Below are 26,139 nucleotides of genomic sequence, written 5' to 3' on the forward strand. Positions count from 1 at the left end.
GTCGTTGCCAAATTTATATGCACCTGTCTATCTGAAAAGCGACGAGAATAAACGGCAACTAGAGGGATGTTTCGTTCACGAGTTCAATTCGTTCCTCGATTTACCTCTCTCGTCGGTCGATCGAGAATGACGACCGTTAAAATCCGCAAACGCGGGATTTCAAGCGAGTCGTGTATTTTCCGTGCTCGCCCGTAGCAGCGGCTGCTTTATGCAACAGAAATGTGCGAAATTTCAACGCTGTTTTAATAATTGACCTCCAGTGACATTTCTCGTTTCGGGCGGCTCCGTTCGCTCACGTAATCATTCCAAGCGAGCCGCCCGGCTCGGCTTTTCCGTGCAAACGAGCAATAATGCGGAAATTATGAAACCGCCCTGTGCACATTTCCCCAAGGCCGGGTGTGTGTGTGTGTGTGTATGTGTGTGCGTGCATGCGTACGCGCGCGCGCGTGTATATATGTGTACGATTCTACACACAAAAAGAAAAAATCTGAGACCCGAAACAGCCAATGGGACAAATGAAATGTTTCGTCAATCCCTCGGTTTCTGGCTCTGGCATTGTCGATTTAACGGAAAAATATTCGATATCGCCCGTATTCCGGGTTTGCGTATTTACGCGCGCTGGAGATGAGATAAACTATTTCGAGCATTGCGTAGCAGAAAAAAGAGAGAGAAAGAGAGAGGGGTAGGAGCAGAAGGAGAGAGAGAATTTTAGTGGTATATTCTCGTGGGCTCGCCAATTTTATTATTCGCGCTCAAAGCGACTTGCAACACGACGCGACGCGACGATTGATTAAAACGATAAAAATCATTGGTCGTCTAATATGCGAATTCGGAGGGATATTTTTAAATTTTGCACGACATATCGCGTCAGCGGAACAATCTGATTTATCACGAGGAGGATGAAGTTCTCCACGATTCTCTGCCAGGAGCAACGACCGTGGAGAGAATTCACACCGCGAAAAACACGGAGATAATATTTATGTCGGCTGATGTTGCCCGACATGAGAAAACAACAAAGCGAATTAAAACGCGCGTGTTTTTAATATACCTGGTATAAATGAAATACTCGCTCTCACGAGAGAGAGGAAAAGAGAGATAGAGAGAGGATAGTTTGCGGAGGGTTAGTTCCCAGCCCCTCCTCTTTCTCTCTTTCTCATTCGCTCCATGCAATAGCGTTATAATGTCGCTGATATTACGCGCGATTTAAAAGGACACAATTAAAAGTTAATCGGCCGTATGCGTCGTCGGTTTCAACGGGCGCCGGCCGTAGGCAACGCGGGTCTCACGTCCAAGAAATAAGAGAAAACAAGGAGTGCGCGCGCGTACGGATTATATGGATTTTTCGCGACCTGATTTTGCCTGCTTCCCCGGTGAAATTAAACCGAAGAAATGTAAATTTAATTGCCACACCGCGCGCGCTCCACTCGAGCCTCCCTCGCGGCGAATCTCCGCCGTCGCGGATTTCCGCGGTGCTCGCGGCTCGCAATCAGCGACTCTGAATTCGCGATTTTTGAAATGCGTCGCGCGTGTCTCCTCTCTTTCCCGCATAAAACATTCGAACGAAAAAAATAAAAACGCTCCCGCAGCTATCAACCCTCCTTTTTTTTCCGTGACATCTATTAACATCGATTCCGTCGCATTAAATGTTTTATTCAAGAGAGCGAAAAGAGCGTTTGATTATTCATGCTTTTTTTGACACGTAGATAAGCCCGACATTTTTTTCCGTTGAAATTTTTTTCTCCGTCGCGGTGTACCGCGATATTTCCCGGAAGAGCGTCCCTCACGCAGGGCTGCTACGCTCGCATGACAACAACAAAAACGACATGAAACTGTTTCCAATGTGTATGTGTGTAGATGTGTGTGTGTGTGTGAGAGAGAGAGAGAGAGAGAGAGAGAGAGAGAGAGAGAAAGAGAGAGAGACCGCAGGCTGTGCATTACTGTAAAACCGCGATCAAGTCGTTTGACCTATTGGTTGCGGGTTACATTATTCGGTTTGATCCAAAGCACTGCATCGAAATGCACTGAGCGGCATTCGAAACGTCGTAGTGGATGCGCCCTGTCAAATCGGCTTAGTGAAGCTCGCGGTATCCATTGCTATTTCGGAAAAAAAGGGAGAAAAAAGGAGGCACAAGGGGAGGAAACGCGGAAAAACAAACCGACGGCGAGCAGGGCTCGAAAACAACGATGACATTTTCTTTCATCCCTCGTCGGCCAAAGAGAATTGGAGTGGAAACGCAATAGCGGCGAAGTGGCGTGCGGGTTAAAGAGGGTTAATCCATTACGGCTGGTGTTAAGGCACGTATATAATGCAGGCTGCACGCGCGCGCGCCGCCTGGGAACGAACGTTATCCGGATAGAAGGATGTACGTAAATTTGACAGCAACTTTACTAGTCGATTTGCAAAGGCTGCGTCTTTTATGAGTACTCCATATGGCGTTCATATTTATTACATAGAATAATAAGATGGAAATATGGAAAATATGTGAGAAAAGTAGTCGAAACTTTTACTCAAAATAACCCAGATGAGCTACCATGATGACCACAACGTGAAACAATCGACGATGGAAACTTTACAATTATTTTAATTGTATTTATGAGGCAAATGTATTGATTTAATCATTAACTGATATTCATATAATGATTTAAGTCGTAATATATGAAACCAATTAACATCCTAACTTTTTTTATTTTTAGTGATTTTAACTAACTAACTTTTCAGTAAACATATAGTCGATATTATTATACATTCTGTTATAAACATAAGATACTAAAAATAAATAAAAAGTAAATTAAATATTTAATTGTTAAATTATTAGCAAATAAGTTAAATTAGTTAAATTATAAGAAAATAAAAGTAAAAAGCGGCACTTTTTGACAAAAGTAATTTAGAACTAACTATTAGGAATCGACACATGGAAACATTTACAATTTATTATGGGCTTACTAAGAACTTAACAGTATTTTATACATTTTTTCAAAAATTTCTGTCAGTCCTATTTTATATAATAAACTAAATTGAAATATTGATAATATGTTTGCTACAAGTTTCTTGTCAAAAATACAAATATCTCTTCTTCATATCGAAGAAATGATCGTCGGATGATTTATCGGATGATGTTAAAAGCGAGATTGCTGAATTTGAAAACTTATGGTCGCCATGTTGAACTGGAAGTCCTTCTAAGTATGTACCTACTACAGATACGTAACTTTCATGATTATTACAACTTGAGACAATCGTTGATGGAAACTTTACAATTACTTCAATTACATTTATGAAATAAATATACTAGATACTGAATTAAATTATTACATTTACGTCATATATGTACACAATGATGTAAATTTTTTGTTGCATTAAGACAAATTTACTAAAAGTTACATTCAGATTTTCATATCATATTTAACGCGGTATATTGTTGGCACAAATTTCGATCATTTCTCTGGTATTTCTTCTGTATTTTTATTGTCGTCATTTTCTGTGATAAAAAAACATGAACGCAATTTGACAGGTCATAGAGAATTCAGTGTTGCTGAGTTTCGTGATTTAATGCACTTAAAGCTGCTTAATAAAGTTTACGCATATCAGCCTGTGAGGTACGTACCCGCGTACTCGAAAAGTCATCGTGACTTTTAAAAGCGCGACTCGCCGCCGGCTATGGTTTGTATTTCGCTGCTCGAGAGCGCCGAGAGCCCTTTACACACGCGACCACAGTGCACATAGAATTTTCGCGCGACAGAGCGATAGAGCTCGGAGAGTCTAGACGATCAATTTGCACGTGGGGAACTGATTTATGCAGAGCGACGAGAATATACGAGCGAAGAACATGGATAATTTACGGCGAAAGTCGAAAACTCCGATCCGCTCGATACGGTACGCCGTAAACTTATAGAATAGATTGCGCACTCTTATGGGACGGCTGATAACAAGAGATATGCTCAGCCAAACGCTTTCTTTCTTGCATAATACCGAGGAAAGGAGACGTCGTAGGAGGAATCTCTTCTTCTGCTTCTTTCCATAAACGGAGATGCTGAACACAGCATGCAAACACTTAATATATGCTCTGTGATGCTATTGTGAACAATATTACGTGTTTAAAATATGCTTGCTTCAAGAGATACTCATCTATTATGCCACAATTTTTATTAAAATGTTTGCTCTTAGTTCAATAATTCTAGATTAATTGCGTTCTCTTTGCAGAAAAATAAGCAGCAATGTTCGCGGCATCAAGTGAATATGAATTAATCGACTCTTTTATGTATCGAAAAAATTCTTGTTATATGAAGGCCCATTTTTGCATACTTGTGTTTTAGTCGCTAAGCAGATAATACGCTGAAATACACCTATCTGGACTACAGATAGACATATTTTGGTATATTTTCTGAATAATGACTAAGTTATAGTACAAGCACGCAAAGATGCGTTTACACAACAAGAATTTGGTCAGCGTATAGGAGAAGGCACCTGTGTACCATGAAAATTGCTGCTTATTTACCGACAAGAGAACGCGATTATTGTAATAATTAGAAGTAAATGTTTTGACTCAAAATGTAGCATAATAAAATGTTATTTCTCCAAGCACAATATATTTGAAACATGTTGTACTGCAATAGCATCACAAAGTATATTTAAGAAAATATATTTCAAAGTGGGAAACTTAAACAAACTCCATTTACCCGTTCTACGAATGTCCTTTCTTTTTCTCGATTTCTATTTTGTATTTTGTATTGAACAAAACATGTGAAATGCTTTGAATATTTATACACTCACTTTACAAGTACAATATACACTCACTCACTTACAAGTATAAATACTATTTACAAGTATAAATACTAAAAAACAATAATATACAAACTATTTCACACACATAATCATTTTTCTCTTTTGAAATAAACTAAAAATGTCATGAATAAAACGTGGTATATATGATATTTTTATCAAGTATGAAAGTTTAACATTATAATCAACATTCAAATGTATTGTATATATTTACAATTAAATATAATTAAGTTGTATAATTAGGTTGATAAGTTATAAGAATGATCATATAGAACCTATATTAAAACAGAGAATCTTATATTTCTATCAATCATAATTATATAATTATTATTTTATTATTCTCTGTGTCTTTTCTTACTTTCATTCTTTCTACGCAATTTTGAATGTTTGCATGTTGTGTCCAGCATCTCTGTCTATCTAGGAACAAAAGAAGGAAAGTGACACAGTGAAAGAAAAAGACAACGCATTGATCCCATGATCGTACTTTCTTCTTTATTCTTCTCACGAATTAGACACTTAGGTTGATATACACAGTCGGAATTTATATTAAGGATCGTCTTAAGTTCATCTTCAAATGCTGTACGAGTTTCATTGGCTACGTTTATATCTTAAATATAAAACTACTTGATTATGAATACTGCCCGGGGAGACGAGGAAAGCATCTTACTTTCTATTACTATCTTCTCTTACTAATGCCAACTTCATCCCTCCTACAACAATGTGCAGTCTATTCTATACGTGAGATATCCTCTGAATTTCCGCTTTATTCAGCCCGCCTGCCGCCTGAGCACGTTGCACGCCGATTAAAAGGAATTTTCATTGCAGATCATGAAAATAAGAAGGAAGACACACACGGGAAAATATTGTTGGCGAAGGGAGATTTGCGGGATGACCCAGTTTCAACTGTCGTTGAGCACAGAGCGCTGTGCCGCACAGCTCATTCTATTTAATGTATTCGTTAGCATTCATTATAAAATACACGCGCGAAAGACGTGGACCAGCGTCGACGAGTGCCCGTTGCACACGCGCTGCGCACTCGTCCGCTTGCACGCGCCCTCACCACCCTCGCAGCCACCCTTGTTCGTAGTTTTGCGAGTTTCGCGATCCCCGCGCACGCGGTTGTCGTGTAAACGGTGCTTTTACATCCCTCCCGGCTGGCTTTTGCACGCGGACGTTTTGCAATAATCCAAACGTCTCGTAAACATTTTTTCTCGTAAAAAATTTCGTGTCGGTCGCCAAAAATCCCTCGTGAAATTGCGGTAGCCCTGAAAAAATACACATATTGCGCGCGCGCATGGGAATTGCTCTTTGCATACAGTATGATTTCTCGTTTTTACACAGAATATAATAAAAATACTCTCGTATAGAAAAAATGTTTGAAGTCTAGTTGACATTTAACCTGATTTCTTCAAATAATTACGGATTCTAAGCGAGATTATTTATACTTGTTCCAAATAGGTGTTTCGCGTTGCAATTGGTATTCTCATTCTTCCCAACTATAGAAAATTTTCTGAGATATAATTAGTATTTATATTAATTTCTTAAATAATTGAATAATTTATATTAATTTCTTAAATAATTGTGTTTCTAAGTGGAAAATTCAAAGAAGAAAAATTGCGTAGAAAGAGTGAAAGTAAAAAAAGACACAGAGAATAATAAAATAATAATTATATAATTATGATTGATAGAAATATAAGATTATCTGTTTTAATATAGATTCTATATGATCATTCTTATAACTTATCAACCTAATTATACAACTTAATTATATTTAATTGTAAATATATACAATACATTTGAATGTTTATTGTAATGTTAAATTTTCATACTTGAGATAAAAATATCATATATATCACGTTTTATTCATGACATTTTTAGTTTATTTCAAAAGAGAAAAATGATTATGTGTGTGAAATAGTTTGTATATTATAGTTTTTTAGTATTTATACTTGTAAATAGTATTTACACTTGTAAGTGAGTCAGTGTATATTGTACTTGTAAAGTGAGTGTATAAATACTCAAAGCATTTCACATGTTTTGTTTAATACAAAATACAAAATAGAAATATAAAATAGAAATCAAGAAAAAGAAAGAACATTCGTAGAACGGGTAAATGGAGTTTGTTTAAGTTTCCCACTTTGAAATATATTTTCTAAACGTTACATTTTTTAAATATATTTTTAAACGTTACATTTTTGAAATATATTTTTAAACGTTACGAAGAAATTTACGAATCTTCGTAGATTTCTCAATTGAGAAATCGGAATGAACTCCAATTAGATCCAAAAAATTAAATCCAGAAAATTTTCTATGTGATTGAAAAAGGGGAAGAAAGGGTGAGAGAGAGAGAAAGAAGAGAGAAGGGGAGAGAGAATTTCGAAGAGTAATGTATCAAATATTTTAAATGATAAACCTAAAGATATCCTGATATTTTTTGTAGTCTTCATTTTAGACTAGAATTGAGAGAACAAAACATATATTTTTTTAATAATTTGATCACATTCAGTGAAATATCCAGTCTTGTAAAAATATATTTATAATAATAAATATATATTTATAATATAAATATATTTATATGAATATATTTATTATTAAATACAATAGTTAGTAGAAAAATGTGATCCCTCGTTTAATACCCCGTTTAATCAAAGTATACCGAAGTAATTGATTGAAAACAGCGCGAGATTCCATAATATTTTTGTTTCGTTTTCAGAGAAGCTATATTCGCGACAAGAATAGAATTTCTAATTGGTATTGTAGTGGGGTAAGTAATTTTGAGACAAATTTGGACATTCTAATAGAAGTCTATTTTATACCTATGGGAAAATCTTAGAAAATTTCTCTATACGGGTGTAATAATATCGCGTAGATAACATACAATGAAATGTGACGGTTCTTTCCTTTGCATTTCTCCCAACTCTCTCCACGATCTTGTTACAACAATATAACATGAGAAGATTCGAATCGTCGATCGAATTACGCGACTTTGCTAAGGATACTCGCTTTCACGCACCACGCAAACCCGATCTTCGTCTAAGCAAACACTTTAAGTTCGTTTAAGTTCTGACAAGAGATACGTGTCTACCGAATTTCGGCCGTCTTGTGCAGGTGTGGGGGAGGGGATGTTGCTGATCAAACAAACACACAACTCGTCTAATATATACAGTACACTGGATCTAACCGCGTCAATAACACATAAAGTGCACCACCTCCGAGAAGGAATTATTAGCGAGTTTGCCTTCGTCAAACTAAATCCACACACGCTCAGTTTATATACATATACACGTATGCGCGCGCACGTGTACCCATACACGCTTATTTTTCCGTCAATTCGAGAAAATTTTTACCAGCTGCGTTGCAACACCTGCTGCATTTATCGCTCGATAAATTATTCCCACTGGCGCAAAATCTGTTACCTCGGACGTAAACATTACTGGGTCAAGCGCGCGACTCTTCGAGATTACGCGCTCGTAAAATCGACACTTCGAGTAATAAAAAACGTGTTTCACTTGACCCACCCATGATTTTGCAAACGCTGCAACTGCTCGTCGCCTTCCCACCGTGACGAACTTTTTACTCGTAATAATCATTGTTACGCGTTGTCATCGTCGTCGTCGTTGCTCGATAATTATTGTAGGTTTCTTTTGCGGTTGCGCGAAACGTGACTGACTCCGAATAAAAATTTCCGGTCTATGTATATTTTCATGTTAAAGCTTCGAGAAGATTCTAAAAGCACCTAAAATGGTTCCAGAGATTTCGTGTTATAAATACTTTTAAAAAGTAACCCTCTATTCAAAATTATTTAATATTTTATAAATTTTGTATTCCATTTACATTTAACTTTTATTTTTAATTTTAATTAGTAATGTATTAATGATGTAAATTATTCAATTGCAACTAAAGTATGCGCGATAAGTAATTTATTCCGTGAGTAGATAAGCAAATATTAAATAAAATATTAAATATTATCAAATATTAAATATTAAGAAGATATTAAGTAGTTAATTAGGTTAAATAATGGGATTAACAGATAAATGGATAAACTCAACCCGACAATAAAAGATTTTACAGTTTCTGTTATTTTTATATTGACATTGGAATTTGCTAGGATTTGAATGTTTAAAGTGAAAAGAAGACGAAGACAGCTTCAAAATGATATTTGCTGAGGAATATGATTAAAGGCATAAGTCAATGTTTGTTAAAGTTGGGCGGTATTCATAACTGAATTATTTATGATATTCGATTGAAAGCACAATTAATTACAGATTTGCTTTATGGGTTATTATTCGGTTGTTTGGGTCAATATTTTTTATCGTATAAAATAAACAATAAGCACAAATTTGATGAATAATTAAGAATTTGTGAAATAATCATTGTCAAATAATGGACGGATTATAAATACATTATATAACGTTGGCCATATGCTAAATTTTGACTTGAGCATCTGCTTCATATTTTTAATAAATTCATTAAATGACCGTTAAAGGATCGGAAATATATCGCCCAAATATAAAATTCGACATACATGGAAATATAAAATATACTGTTGTCCATGTTCCGGTGCCTGCATCCTCCATCCTGGCTTTTTGATCTAGTATCCTGCTTTTGGTTGTTCCGGATACTACATCGTGGCACTGACGCTGACACTGACACTGATACTAACACTCGTATAGATACGATCAAAAAAACGTGCGAAATCAACGTAATGCTGACGGGAGTCCGATAAAATAATTTCAAGTTGACAGGAATAACAGCATTCTCTCATCGCGTTTTCCGCGTCGCAGTATGCTCTCTTCGTTCGTCGGCTCGACATACTGACTCGGTGACGTGAAACACGCAACACGAGACGGCATCAAAACAATCGGCAAGGACAACAATACACCCCGATCAAGTACTAACCGCCAGCTGATGTTGTCAGTCAATGAATGACGCATATTCGGCGCCCAAAAGATCATTACAATCAACGGTATCAAAACATTCTGAATCTTCAAGGCGGTCAAAGTTATCGGAATGGAATATATATCGGAAGTGTCATCCGTACACGCAAAAAAAAAGGTATTTTATTTCTGAGAGGAAAGTGATTATTCAGTTTACTTTCCTTCATTAAAATAAGGATTTTGTTGTCGAAACGAAAATTTGATGCACCAAACCAAAATTTGATTAAAATGAAATCAATCAAATGTTTGATAATTGCAACCAAAAAATTTAATTGTTGCTTGTATGTGTTTTGCTTTCTCACAAATACATCTTATGATTCAAGTAGACAAGCCAATCAAATCGTATGCACCAAATATTTTAGTTCCGAATACCAAAATAATTTTTCAGCATTCTTTTAAGTCACGGTTATCTTCAATAAAAAATATATTTTTAATAATAATCTTAAAATACACAAGTTTTAGAAGAGTTTATTATCGTGTGTTGAAAAAAGGAATTTACAAGAATATTATAAAATTTCATCAAAAAGGAAATTGATTCGACTCTATGTAGCAAACCAACCGAATTTATATTTTAATTTAACATGTTTGATTGCAACGTTAAACTGAATAGGATTCAGAATGTATTTTGAATAAATTTAATATTTATGATGAACTGATGATGATTTGCGAATATATAAACTTAGGAAATGCTGGAAACATTGCAGTGTGCATTATTCTGTGTGTAGCATTTGACAATCCTTGTAAATTAACGTGATGATTATTAGAGTCAACGTTGCGTTTTTGACTGATTCGTATTTTCGTGTCGAAACATTGAATGTTTGGCTACAATAACAAGCAGGACAACTGACTTTAGAACGGAATATAAAACGCAGACAAGATTTACAATTTTTTCTCTTTTGCTTTTGAATCATCATATCTTGTCGAAATTTAATACAAATAAAAAGTAATAACAAAAAAATTTAGGAAGCAAAAGTTTTTGTTCTTCCCTCCCAACTATTTTTATTAAATTATTTAATATCTGTTTACCACGTACACATTCTCTTTACAGTTGAGTAAATTACGCAATTAATACATTGCTTATTGAAATGAAAAATAAATATTAAATGCAGATCGAATATTGAGATAATTGGATATTAAATAATTACTAAATAAATTTCTTTTAAACTTCAACAACACACACAGGCATTAAGAGAAGAAAATGCACAATCTGATTAAAATTACAGTTATTTTTGGCTACAACTATATTTTTTTTAGTAAAATGATAGTAACAACATGATATTATTACTAACATTTAATAAAAGAATAGTTTTTTCCGCCTTAATTTATATACTGAGAGAATATTGCAGTAAAAATTACAATACAATTTTATTAGTGCGGGAATAGATTGTCATATTACGAAAATTATAATAAAACATAGTAAAAATGATCATAAAGATGATAAATCTTACTACATTTATAGTTATTTTTACTATGTTTTATTATAATTTTCATAATAGTGGCAGTCTATTCTCGCTCTAAAATTGCATTGTAATTTTTACTACAATATTCTCTCTGTGTAGTAATTATTTTTCTGTGTGATTATAACTATAAATATCGAATATTTTATTCATGATGTATAGAAAAAAAATAGTATCTAATTATTTGTGACATCAAAAGACAATAGTCTGTACAGTCTTTTACTTTGAGATCGCCCATTGGTCCTCCGACTCCGACGAAATTTGCAATGTTAACGTAGAACCGTGATTTCGATTTGAAGTCGCGCGGACTTTCACAAGGCCCGTCGTTGTCATTATTACGCGTTTCGTAAGCAAAAGACATAAAAAGCCCACGATTAAATAAATATTTTTTTCAACAGATCTCTCTCGGTTGTTCCGTGAAAGCGCAGCAAAAATATACCAACACGTTGCAACATTTTCGTTATTATTACGAGAAGTAATGCGTCGTATGATCGAGGTAAAAATTTCTATTTTCACTCACCGGACTTCAAATCCGATGTGAAATTGTATATTTTTTCATCGGACGATTTTTCATACGTTGTTCCATGAATGCGCGGGAATGGGAAATATTCGTCACGAAAAAAGAAAATAACAAAAAGAGACAGGAAGAAAAAGAGAACACTGCGCTTTTCCGCGTTTTCTTGCGCTCGGGACAAAACGGGCGGAAGTGAAAGGAAGAAAAAAATTCTACACATACATGCACATGCGAAATCAGTGGCTCTCTTATCGTCTCGTCGTCGTTTCATCCCTCTTCGTCATTTCGCGGCGTTGTTTGTTCAGCCGCTAAATGGCATCTCCATCTTCTCTCTAGATGAATCCCCTCTGCTCCCCCCGCCCGCTTTTCGTCTGGCTGTGCCAGAGCGCTCTCGTTTGCGGCCTGTTATCTATATGCGCGATATCTGTGATTACGTGACGGCTCTTCGCACATGCATTTAGTTTTCACCGAGACGGCATTAATTGCGAGAGATAATATTCATGGAAAATATAGAGACGACACACACCCCCTTACATTCCGAATAATTTTCACCTTAAGGAAGAATAGCTATTGCTGAAAGCAATTGACTTTTACGACGATAACGTTTCCCCTGACAATTGTCGTAGAGTTTAGTGCGCTTTAAAATTATCTCTCGTTTCTAATAACAACATTTGGAAACTACGATTTTAACAGATGTGGCGCGTCAGAGATAAAACATCTTAATTCTAATAAATTTATTAAGTTACTGCAAGAAATTTGTCACTTTCTCATTATACTAGGAACAAGGAAGTTTCTAGGTATCTAAGGGAAAATAAGAAGTTTCTTTTAGATATCTAAAAAAAAAAAAATACCAAGTCAATGTTCCTCATTTTATTCGTAAAAATTATTAATTCCTCGAACTTGGATAATTTCATTTTCTATTTCACTTGACAAACACGACAAACCTTTTGTATCAACTTATTAAGATTAAAAGAAGAACTTCCTTAATATCATCACACATGTATCAGATACACACTATCTAAAATTACCCATATGCACAGAAAAATATATAATACACAAATAAATATGCACTTGAATAAAATATTTCATATTTGCTTTAGCCTATAATATTTAAATTATTATATACTTGATTAATATTTTGTTACAAGTATTTTTAAGTTTATATATCTGCAAATCTATCATAAATTCATCATGACACTATGTTTAATCAAATTTGTTCAAAATACATTGTGAATTCTAGTAAGTTTCAATTAAGAACATTCAATCCAAACAAAAATTCGCTTTACTTACTAGATACAGTTAGACCAACTTTCTACTTCAATAAAGTTTTATAATATTTTTTAAGGAGAATAAATTCTTTTCTTGAATACGTAATAATAAGCTTTTCTCAAATTTGTGATAAGTATATTTTAAGACTATATTATCAAGGAAATATTCTTTGTTGAAGATAAACATGATTTACACGTTCACTTTCACCGTTTATTTGGGAAATTCTCTTCATAAACCGTATTACATTCGTTTTCATGTAATTGTGTGAAACAGACTTGGTTCGTTTATATGCAGATATGCAAAGTAAAATGTGGTTGTCATATACGTGTGACAACGTTGGTAGCGAATATATTAATTTACAATTTACAATTTTTATTAAAAATAAACGTTGGTGTGCAGTGAAGGTTAAAAGAAATTGTTATTTAAAAAAGTTATTTGTTATAAACGAGTGGTTGTTTTCTAAGGAAGTAAGTTGAGTAATCGCTTTCCTTAGCAGTATAATAATACTTTTCTATGTGCACGCCTCGCTTAATCACTCCGGCTGCAAAGTTTAACATCGGAGAGTTAATGCATGAGCACCCGCACCCACCTTTACCACACACCCTAATCAATTAGCCGACGAGGAGCTCGGGTTCGAGAATAGAGAAGGACAGGTCGCGCAAGGGTTAAGTGACCCAGTCTACGTAATAACAAAGCCATGCAGATTTCGTCCGTACATCTCCATGCAAGCTGCCAAATTACGAAAAACGCGCCTTCTGTCGGGCAAAATGTAGGAATGCAGAAAGACCGATTTCTGCCTCCAAAATATATAAAAATAAAAGAAATAATGCTTTTTATAGATTTTAAGCTTTTGAATATGATAAAATTAAAAGTTTGTATTTTGAGAACACGTCGAAAATTGAGCAAGGCCATGATGTACAGAAATTCGGTTGATATGTGGAGCTACCACATCCTTGTGACTTTTGAAGAGCAGGACAAGAAAGGGTATTGTGTGTGTGTGTATATATATAAGAGAAGGTGTAAGAAATATGTACATAGAAGGAGGAGGGACTTGGGTAGGTTATATAAAATCGTAGGCTAAAGAACTCCCACAAAAATGCATCCAATGAGACGAAAGGCATGTTTGTATTTGGGGAAAGAACACACAGATACACCACCTTTTTATTCATATTCTTGTATTTTGTGGGAGTCCCTTTAACTCGATTTTATATAACCTATCCAAGTTACTCCCCCTTCTCCTCTATACATATACATACATATATTTCTCACATTTTCCTACACATACACAAAACATCCTTTCTTGTCCAGCTTTCCAAAACTCACAAGAATGTGTTTCATGGCTTCATGTATATCAATCGAATTTCTGTACATTATATACTTGCTCAACTTTTTGCTTCTCAAAACTTATTATTATTATTTTTTACTTACATTGCAAATTTCGACAAGATATAATAATTCATACACACACACACACACACACACACACACACAAAAGATGTTAAAAAGAACTGTTTAAATAATTTTATTATATTCAGAAAGTAAAAAACTACAAGAAAAGACACTATTTCTTTTACACCTTTGGAGAGAGAAGATCGGTCTTCCTTGTACTCCCTTCTTTAAGGGTCAAGGATTTCGTGCTCGTCGATAGCAGTTTGTCCTCCCGTCTGCAGTACTTCGCAGTACATACGTACGCTTTTGTCATTGTACACGAGAGAACAACTCCTCCGGCTTTCGCCGACGTGCATATCCACGTTACACGTGCAAGGTCGTCCCTCGGGAACGTCCTTATTACCCGACGTCGCGCAAACGCGCCACCCTCCTCCCGTCGTCTTTTCTCCTCTCTTGCTTTTTTACACCCTTTTTTCTCCATTTCTCTCGCTTGGTCGAGCGTTCCCTATCGACACGCTGCGATCAATCACGCTACTGTCAGCAAGCACCGCGTGCTACTTGGACAATCGCCGCGTCCTCGCAATGTCCTTCGCCCCCTCGACGTTGAAGCAACTTGTCCGAACAGCAGAACACCGCAATTAAAACACATTCGCGTAGAGATAGTGGAAGTTACGAGACGCAGGAGTGAGAGACGCGAGTTTCCTGGCGAAAATGCCGCGGGACACCCGAGAAACGCTCGTAGAGATACTCGCATTCATCCGTGAAAGGAGAAAAGTTTTCAAATATATTCATCACAAATTTTAGAAAAGTACATTACCATGTACTCAAAAGAAGAATTTTTTTTTTACAAGAGTATTATGAAACCTTATTGAGAAAAAAGTTAGTTTGAATCTGGGTAGCGAGCAAAGAAAATTTTTCTCTTAATTTCATATTCGATTCAGGAAATCGGAGTAAATCCTCACTAGATACTAGAAAATTTTCTACAGTTGGGAAAAGAATGTTCTTTAAAGGGCAATTACTGTATTCTTCACTAAAATGCTGTATTTATAATTGATAATTCAGTTCAATTAATAAAATCTCGCCGAAATAATCAGTTAATAATAGTGTTTCTATTTCCTATTATTTATGCAGTTTGCAAACACAAATAGTGTCATTACATATAAATTACATGAGAGCTATTAATTTCATCGCCACAAACGCAGAAAATTGAATTTGGCATAGCGTATAACGAATTCGTGTACTGTAGATTTTGTAGTGGCTTCTTCCATGGCCGTGAGATTAATTAGACATAACTAATATAAGATGGAGAAATGAAGTGTTTCCACCAAAAATCAGTGAATATTCACTGATTACCGGTGAAATATTCCTTTTACTGATTCAATTAGAAATATTTTTACTGATTCATTTTAAGGGAATGCCATACTTGAAAACCTTATTGACAAAATACTGATTTTCTTCTACAAATTTTACGTCGAATTGGTTGCACGGAATTATAAATGCTTTTACTTGTTGAAAGTACACCCATACAGCACAAATGTTCAATAGATATAAGAACGTTCTAAGAATATTCGAATATTCTTAGAATATTCTTAGGATATCTACTGAACATTTTTGCTATATGGGCACGCATTAATGAATTGGAACATTGCACAATATATGATGAAAACGATAAAAAATATCAAAATTAGTATGTCGAGCTGTCAGTTGGCGTAAACATTTACTTGATGCAAAAGTTCTACAGCTCGTACATACCGCACGTGTGTTTACTAAGGAAAATTTTAAGGAATTTTCTCTCTACATTTTTGTAATTAAATATATAAACTCAAAAGTATACGAAAAGTTTGCAGAAATATTATACACATTTATATAAGATTTATATATGTACAAGAAATACGAAAAGGATAATATACTGAGAAAAATTATTCGATAAGAAATTAACAACGGATACTTTCGATCAAACCGATGAATTTTTATATCCGATCAAGAAACATTCGATAAGGAATATCGGTAATTTTTTGATCGGTTTATATGGTGAAGTGCTATTATGATCGGAAGTATTCAATTAAATTTAATAAAAAAAATTCATCGGTATTTTGATCGAAATATCCGTTTGTTAGTTTCTTATCGGATAATTTCTCTCAGTATATAATTGTGTTAGTGACGTTCGCCTCTACGTTATCGATAGTTCTGGAGTTTGTGTCATTCACTTCAGCATCAAGAGAGCGGGATTGCCAATTAGTATTGCAATGCGGTATACTTGTTTGGATAATCTGATCGAGATATATCCTTTACGTGGGAATGTTTGGGATATTTCCATACGGGAGATTTATAAAGTACTTGAAACAAGTCGTTTCCACGAGTTAGTGGGAGCGTGCTCGTCGACGATCTCGTTCGAACTGCGGGATATCGCGGCGCGTATCGATCGTCCCCGGCAGCTGGGAAACTTTGTTACGCGCTCTCTGTCAGCGCGTCTATCCGCTCGGCGGCGCGCACTAAGGCGACATTATGCCCGATTCATATGCCTCGTCACGTTTCTCCTTTTCTGCGTTCCGCCATCCCGCGCCCGCACCCGGCGACGGCACCCTTCTGCTTCCTCATGCGCCCCCAGGTTCACCTTCCGCCCTGGTCCGTGTTCCTCTCGCCGAGCGCGGCCTGTCCTCGCGTAGTAGACGCGCGCAGGAGATCGAAATTCGAACGCGAGTCGCATAATGGGGCTATTTCGCTTGCGCGAAACGTCGACTGGAACTTCTACTTCCGCCGGATATTGCTCGGCGGCCGATTGATCATCTTCTGGAGCACCAGCAACGGGATTGAATACGCGAGGCGTCCTCGCTCAAAGGCGTTTGTAACGCGTGCTTTAAGGGCCGTTTGTGCGACCGAGCTAGTAAAAGGCCGAGCATTTTTCAATGCACCGCGAGCAGGTAGACGCGATCGGCGATGTTTGAGCGTTTGATGGCGACGCAGACAAGCAAAATTCAGGTCTCTTTCAGAAAGCCATGTAAATCAAGGCCCAATATGTACTCGATCTGGCCCGATTTATTATCAAATATCACTATCGAGTCGATCTGTATTCGCTTGCATCCGCTTTGATGCAGTCAGAGCCGAGCTTGGTTCGCGTTAGTGTCTTCTCAACAAAATAATCCAGGATAGACTTTCATGATTACCTCAACGTGAGACAATTGATTGTGAAGACTTCACAATTCTTTTAATTACACCTAAGAAAAAGTATAAATAATTTTATTTTGAACGAAATCTTTTTATATATATGATCTCCAAAAGAATTAAACGGATTTTTTTAGAGGAAATCTTCTTATATATATGATCTCTAAAAGAATTAAACGGATTCTTTTAGAGAAAAATATTCTAAGCTCGATGCACTTAGAATATTTTACAACAGAAACTCTTCTTTAAAGGAATACTCTACCAATAAAATTTTTTACTTAGAATATGTATACAAGAGAAGAAAATTGTGTCAAGTTATATTTGATAATAAATCGAACCAGATCTCAGAATACTGTCGGGCTTTAATTTGTAGGGCTCTATTCTCTTTCTCCTTTTCTTATTTTCCGAACAACAAGATGTTATTGCATATAAAGATCGCATAAATAAACGAGACACACCGTTGAAATGCGATTATTTTTACACTATGTGCATATTTGTTTTTGCGCCGTGCTTGTATTAGATTTCCTCATTACACATTCGACGAAATTGTGATTGCATATGCGAAAATTTTTAATAATTGGACATTTCATTGTTATTCGAGCGCTAACCGATCTGTAATCAACGCGAGATAATTATTCGATCAGATCACTGCCCGCCCGCACTGTGATTGAACCAAGTTCTCGCGTCGCGTCGCAGCGGCATGTGAACTGCATCCGGCGATTTTTACAGCGCTTAATTGCAGAATGCAAGCACGCGTGGCCCAATTTTAATTTCGCCGTGACTATCGCGCGCCGTGTACCCACCGTCAGCAAACTGCGAGCCATCAGTTTGATTGCATTAATTCCGAAATGGCCACGTCCGCCACGTTCGAATGCTATTTGCTGGATAACGTGTTTATGTGCAACGTGTCGCGCGTGATTTAGCTATAATCCAAATCGCAGCTCTTCTACGAAATTCCCTCGCTGGAAATATGTCATTATCGGGCGCGCTCTCGCGATTTTCGGGGCTCTCCAGGAATTTTTCGCAGCGCAACTTTGCGAACGCGCGCGAATTCTTGCCGCGATATTGAACATCTTTACGGATAATAAAAGGAAATAATAAATCTCGTTCTAGCTTATATAAACTCTGCCGCTCGTTCCCTTCTTTCTCTCTCTAACTTTCTACGAAAGGAATGATAAAAATTTACTCAAATCAAATAAAAAGCACGAAATTATTGGCTATTTTTGAACAGGAACTTTATTCTTAAGTATAATAAAAAAGATTAATTCACAACTTAAAATTACTAATAAATAATTTTAAGTAATTTACTTAAAATTACTTTCTGCATACCTGTGTTACTACATAAAAATTTATTATTTGTAAATATATTTAACGAAATCATTTATTTGCAAACCTAGACAGTCAAAAGCTCTAGAATAATAATAAACCCATCTCTCTCTCTCTCTCTCTCTCTCTCTCTCTCTCTCTCTCTCTCTCTCTCTTTCTACGGTATAAATATGAAAAAATGATCAAAATTTACTCAAAACAAGTAAAAAACGCGAAATTATTGGCTATTTTAAAACAAGAGCTTTACTCTTATTTGCGTATGAAACATTAATTCGCATTGTCATGCCTTATATATTTATATTACTGCAGAAAAATTTATTATTTATAAACATATTAAAAATTTATTATTTATAAACATATCTACTAAAATAATTTATTTATAAGCAAGGATTAAACCCTAAAATGTTAATAAACGCATCTCTTTCTCTCTCTCTCTCTCGCTCTCTCTCTCTCTCTCTCTCTCTCTCTCTCTTTTTCTCTCTCTCTCTCCTCTGTCTTCTCAGGAATGTCGGAGGCATCGGAGAGACGTGTCAATAATGCTACATCACAAATGCTACATCACAATGTTACACAAATTTACCCGCGGTAATGACGGCAACTAAATGACGATAACGTAATAATTAGACCGCCGGAACGAAACTCTACACGATTTTGTATTTGGGACGTAATTATATCCCTCGTACATTACGCCGCGTAAAACGTTTCGTATTTGCCGTCTGCAGCAATATGTCACGAAATTAGCCGTACGCCAACATTAATCTATGTGCGTCCTGTGAAAATCATTACATCAAACATTAACAAGTCTGACGGCTCTTTTAACAGAGAGTGCTTTCGACGCGCGTTACCCCCATGGAACGAGTGACACGCCGAAATGAAAATACAGCATGACGTCGTTCTCGCTTACCTTTTATTACGTAACAACGTAATCAATATCGGATATTACTGCGCTGCTGCTGCGCGCGCTCGCACAGATTTTCCGCCGGAGGTGTGCGATTAAAAATGATATCGCAATTATTGAGACAGCGAGAGATTATCGGTGATAATGCCGTTTGTTTTGCATTCTCGTATTAATAAACGTGATTAAATGCGCCGAGCACACGCGCGTCGCAAAATACGCATCGTATGCGCTTCGACCGAAACGATCGAGTGTCAATGGTCGTTGGCGTTGCGTGAAAGAGTGCTGCCAAATTTCACTCCTTTCCCTCTGGTGATGAGAATGGGTTTTGACAAAAGGAATATGGGAAATGGGCATTATTTTTTGTACAGAATAAATTTCTATAAAGTTTTGCACACAGACATAAAATAAGGGAGCCTTAATTTCAAGAACTGAAACAATAAAAGTATGAAAAAATAGGGACGTTATACTTCTTTTATTCTGAGCTATTGGGCGACTGAACTCGATGCCGAGGGAAGATGACCATATTTTGATTATTACAAAACAAAATATACGGTTAATAGAGTCGTGGCGAACATTAATACATAGAAAAAGATTGACTCTATCACGTTTATACAATTAATCATAATAATTAGTTACCTGAGAAATTGTAACTTCAAAATTCTAAAATATAGGGCATCTAGCCCCGGTCTTTCCTATATGGGCGTTTAGCCGCGCCCTTTTTATCCGAAGGGTTAGCATGAAAACGACGCGACAGAACGAACCGACAGAAAGCACGATGCTTTTCCCGAGAATAATGCCTGCTACCTCCGACTTCGATTCGCGTATGCGAGGCTCTTTTGCACGCGCGATCCGATGCGCGTCGCACACGTCACTCGAGTCTCATCCTGGGAAAGCCCCCAGCACGGAAGCCAGCTACGAAACACGGTAACCCCTCGACACCACCAACCAACCCCGCCGGCGAAGTCATTACACAAGGGTTTGTCCTTTGAATCCACCTTTAAGCTTACTCGAGCATAGCGAGTGTACGTAGACGGGAGCGTCGACTTTGGCTGATTAGTTTGCATGTTCCTGACGCCCGACTTTGACCTTCCAATTTTAGACGGGGAACAGTAACCCGCTCTCGACTTAATCTCACCGCACAGCGACGATCTGTGGAAGAAGAAGGACAAGGAGGAGGAGGAGAAAGAGAACTGCGAATCGTGCGCGAGCTCGCGACGGTGTTCCTTTAATTAGTCAAGGCGTGCGGAATTATCGGTTGAAACTGTCGCAGTGTACGACCGCGCACTAAAACGATTATCTTCGTATTTGCAACTAAGATATTTGATACATACGATTTGATTAGCATTTTGGTGACTTGTGTTAAGTACTCGTATTATTAAGAAAGTGAAATACAATAGTGGTAATTAAATTTTCTGGTTGCAAATATCAAACATTTGTTTGATTCCAGTTTAACTAAATCATATAGTCCAGTGTATTAAATTTTGTTTCGATGGTAAAATCTTGTTTTCAGTGCGTGATAAAAAATTACCACATTCCAAACAGACTTTCATGAATATCACAATGTAAAACAATTTTTTTTAATTTCATTTATGAGGCAAATTATAATATATTCAATTAATTAACATATTTACATCATACAATAGTGTAAATATAAATGTTATATTAATACAGTAACGGGTTTATTAATAATTAAATTCAGATTGTCATATCATTTTCATATTCTGAATATGAAAATTTCTTGAGATCTAATTGGGATCCTGTTCGATTTTTCAAAATAATTATGGGTTTTAGTTAAAAGTGTAAAGTTTCAAACATGCGATTTTATTTAAATAGAGAAACTTAAAATATTTTTTCTAGTCTTTATTTTACATTAGAATTGAATAATATTAATTTTCAAAATAATTTCATTATTCAGTAAAATGCACAAAGTGCTTTAAAAAAATATTATATTGATTGATATTTTATTCTATTGACTACAATAATTGATATAAAAATAGGATTCCTTCTTTGATACCACAAATATATCGATATTATTAACTAAAAAATGTTATTACTAACGATATTACTAACGAAAAAAACGTAAGTTACAATATTTCTGTTTTAATTCTAGACAGAGAACACACATTTGGGACTAGAATGAAATTCCCAATATCGTAATTAGATAACCAATTTCGCAATAAATTTGAGAATTCTAATCAGAATCTGCATCTGGGGAAATCTTGGGAAATTTCTATTGCGAGATATCGTTTTGCGCAAATTTTGACTATTTTTAACGTCTTTTTTTTCTATTTTATTTAATTTTAACTATTTCTTTTCTACTTTATTTTAACAGAAATTTCTAAATATGAAATTTCTATATATATGTCATGTGAACCACAATCATGAGAGACGCATCCTTGACAAATCGCGCAACTAATAAAATTGCTCAACAATTTACATACACCTGTCTATTTGAATCGCGTCGTTATTTTACTGTTTAACCGGGCATACCGTTGTGCGTATTGCAGTCGCGTTATTATCGCAATTACTTCATTTGTATGCGCGTTTTTACCCAAGTATAGCCAATACTCTCTCTCTCTCTTTGAAAAAAATCTACTATCGATCGCGACGAGATATAGGCGACCATGGACTACGATCACGTTGTTACACGAAGCAGTCTCATATCTACGCGAGTCGAACGAAATATCGGGAGCGACGAGAGAACGCCATCACGCTAAGGACACTTTTTCCGCTTCGATCCTTATTTTGTTATTTTATTTGCGCCGATGAAGCTTGTCGCGCGGCTCACCGTCGGCCCCTTTTTTCTCCCTGTACGAACCAGCCCTCTCCGACAACGAGTCTCCTTTTTTCCTCACTCTCTCTTTCTCCCTCTCTTTCTTTCTCTCTCTCTCTCGCTCTCTTTTTCTCTCTCTTTTTCTTTCTCTCTCTCTCTCTGCCTCGTAATACACATCGACCGGCGGAGTCCCCAGGGAAATGCTGGCAAATCGCAGCCGCAGCGGGGGATCGCGCGCGTCCATGGGTAACAATAGTTAGCGGTGGACAAAGGAGCCCGCTATCAATAGAGCGAGCCCTTGTCCGTCTGACAATTAACCCCTTCGAATCCTCGGCTCCTCGCTTTCTTGAAAATCGCGCTCGCGACAGTTTCTCGCCTTGAGAGAGCCGCTCGCGCCCAACAATGAATGAGTTCTCAGGCTATCAGCATTTTGATGAACGCGCACGTCGGTCCTCTCGATGCGTAAATCGCGCTCAACTAGACCCCCTCACCCCCGACATTTTTAACTTTTCATTTGAGAAGATGCGCGCGGATCCTTAAAAAAAATATCCTGTACTTAGAAAAAAACCCAGAAAGACCCAGGAAGCACGTTGTATCTCCATTGATTCTTTTAGCTTGCCTCATTAATGGCGAACAGCCCCATAAATAAGAGCAATTGTATCTCGCAAGGAGTACGTTAATTGAATGACCACGACACCCCCTCACCCCCGACATTTTTAACTTTTCATTTGAGAAGATGCGTGCGGATCCTTAAAAAAAATATCCTGTACTTAGAAAAAAACCCAGAAAGACCCAGGAAGAACGTTGTATCTCCATTGATTCTTTTAACTTGCCTCATTAATGGCGAACAGCTCCATAAATAAGAGCAATTGTATCTCGCAAGGAATACGTTAATTGAATGACCACGCAATCGAGCACGGCTGGGGCGCGGGATATCGGAATTGCGATAAGAAAGGATAGAGAACGAGTGTACGGGGAGAAATGTTCGCGAGAAGAAACCCATTATCCGAATTAATTATCAATCCTCGTAACGTCGAGATGTAATTGCGGGACTTGGGCGCACGTGCGACAAGGGCCAACGTTTCTACGAGTAACCTGGGGTAACGTAGTCTGTGCCAGGAGAGGCGCGTGATCACGTCTGCGATATACAGGGTGTCCCATGCCAAATGCCAGACGGTAGAAGTGTCCCTTGCCATTTTTCAGTAAGAACAACAGCCAATGAGTTATCAATTAATTAAGTTTGATGCTTAGTACGCTCTAATTGATATTTTCTGAGAAACAGACTCCACTTGGATATTTTGACCAGTGAGCTCTCCTCTCACGACTAATCAGAATTACTGACGGTATCAGTCCAAGAAGCGGGAGTTCGCGTTTTTTCGGCGCTCAGTGCTCCGCCAATTATCAAGCTTAATTAATTAATAACTCGTGAAGTATTGGTCGTATTAAAAAAATGGCAAAAAATATTTCGTCCTGGTTTAACTTCTACTATTTTCTACACTTCAATGCTTTGATGTGGAACACCCAGTATGATAGTTTGCTATTCACGGTAGACAATGGATTTCGATATCAATGGGTGTATAGACAGCCCCTTATCTGCTCGATAATTAACCTCGCGACGTAGGCGCCGCTTGAATCGAGTTCGCTGTTACTATGGGATGCGTGTGAGGCGATTTATAATCGCGTGTATTTTGGCTGTGCCGAGAGAGCTTCGCTTCGCCCAATTGCGGATCTAACGTTATCGGGAGAATGCCAGTTCGTCCGTTCGCGATTGCATCCACGATTTCATTTGGAAACTCTAGCCAATCTCTAGACAATCACGAAACTCACTCGGAAAATCTCGCTCTCATGCGCTTCTTTGGAACTGACGTTGCACTTACCTGTGCATCTGCAAGGATGCGCCGCATCAAGGCCAAGGTGGGGTTCGTTGTGAGGTCATCCTGAAGGGCAAGCGCCTCGCCTTCCTTGTTCAAATGATTCAGGGTCTTAAGGGCTGCAACAGAGAAAGGAAGACGCGAATGCACTACAAGTTGTAACACCGTAAAAAATATTAATGTTAACCGAAAGGAGGCTTTCAGTTTGTTTTATATGTGTATGTTTGTTTTTATATAAACTGAAATAGAAAGCTCCTTGAAAATAGATAAACTAATAATGAGAAATTAACGGCACATAAGGAGCAAGCACGGATGTCTCTTAGTGCTATTAAATACTAATATTACTTTATTTAATATTAATATGATTGTGGGAGGATAAAATTGTCCAGTATGTTAAACGCACATATCGAAGTTTTTCTTCGATTATCGTACGCGGAAAATCACCTCCCATACTTAGATCGATCCTTGAGTCCCAATTTTTAAATATATATTTTTTATTATTAAAATCCCAAAGCCCCATTAAATAAATGACTCAAATAGATTCCTTATATTATGTTGCGAAAAAACTGCCTCCGCCAGGACTCGAATCTGGAACCTCCCCAAATTTCCGGGCGGGACGCCTTTCCATTCGGCCACCGAGGCTTCGACAGTTATCTCGCAACACAATGTTTATAAATTCTCTAAGATGTAAGTTGAGAGAGAACGAAAGAGTCGATCTCGTAAGAGATGTTATTATACGAGAGAGAGATAGCATATTCTTCGTAAGAGATGTTATTATACGAGAGAGAGATAGCATATTCTTCCTGCCGATGCTTTTAAGATAAACTGAAATAGAAAACTCCTTGAAAATAGATATTTGTTTTTACATTCCTTCATAACTCTAGAGCCGTCAGATATATCGAGATGAAATTTGTTTTGGGTTGTTCAGTACGTTACCTTCATGTAGTTCTTAAATCAATGCCATTACTCAGATTTATTCAGGTAACTTGAAAATTGAGTAATTACATTACTTTCTTGAAAATTAGAGAACATCTAAAGTTACAAGACGTAATTTTTATTTCAAGAAAATCTTTTTTTAATCGACTTCAAAGACAGATTTTTAATAAATAATTAAAAAGAATATGAAATAAAAAATTAAAAAAAAAAACTAGTTTTAAAACTTCAAAAACTTCAAAAGCTTTAAAAAAAGAAATAATTTTGAATTGATATTCCTATCTACTTGCAATTTGAGTCTAATTACCCAACAATATTAGAAGTTAACGCGGAAAAGACAAATTAGGTAGACAACTAATTCTACATGTATATAAAAAATATGATTGATACAATCAGTCAGGTTTTCGCGCGCCGATTTCTAATATCGTTAAAACATTAGAATAGCAATATAAGTGTAGGAGAATATATTGACTCAAAATTATATTTTATACTTTTTAAAGGTTCTAAGGTTTCCGAATGCGGTTTATTTTCTTTTTCTTTTTTTTCTTAACACGTTGATTGTCTCGCTAAAATTGTCTCCCATCAAATATTCGATAGTTCAAAAATGTCCAAAAATAAATGAATAAATACAATTCATAACGCATATATTTTTGTCTTATTTTCTTAGCTTCTCATTAACCATAACTCTAATAGGACAGATACAATTAATTGCAGTTTATATACGTAAATTAATAAAGTACATTGTAACCTGTGATCATTATGGCATGTCAACTATCATTAGTGCTAAAGAGATTCCTCCGTTCTTATTCGACGGACACAAAACTCTGGCAATA

General features: G+C 36.5%; 1 protein-coding gene across 14 annotated transcripts in view; it reads right to left on the reverse strand.

The window, feature by feature from the left end:
• Window positions 1-26,139, reverse strand: part of LOC116844569 (kazrin) — a 315,333-nt gene that overhangs the window by 103,694 nt on the left and 185,500 nt on the right. For all 14 annotated transcript variants that reach the window (XM_032816274.1, XM_032816273.1, XM_032816276.1 and 11 more), the window contains one exon: window positions 24,380-24,492. In XM_032816274.1, coding sequence (XP_032672165.1) covers window positions 24,380-24,406 — 27 coding nt within the window. In that variant the 5' untranslated portion in view covers window positions 24,407-24,492. The remainder of the gene's footprint in view (window positions 1-24,379; window positions 24,493-26,139) is intronic.

This window comes from Odontomachus brunneus, unplaced genomic scaffold, assembly GCF_010583005.1.
Source record: "Odontomachus brunneus isolate Ranch 3 - 2012 unplaced genomic scaffold, Obru_v1 Obru_scaffold_042, whole genome shotgun sequence".
Classification (NCBI taxonomy): Eukaryota; Metazoa; Arthropoda; class Insecta; order Hymenoptera; family Formicidae; genus Odontomachus; species Odontomachus brunneus.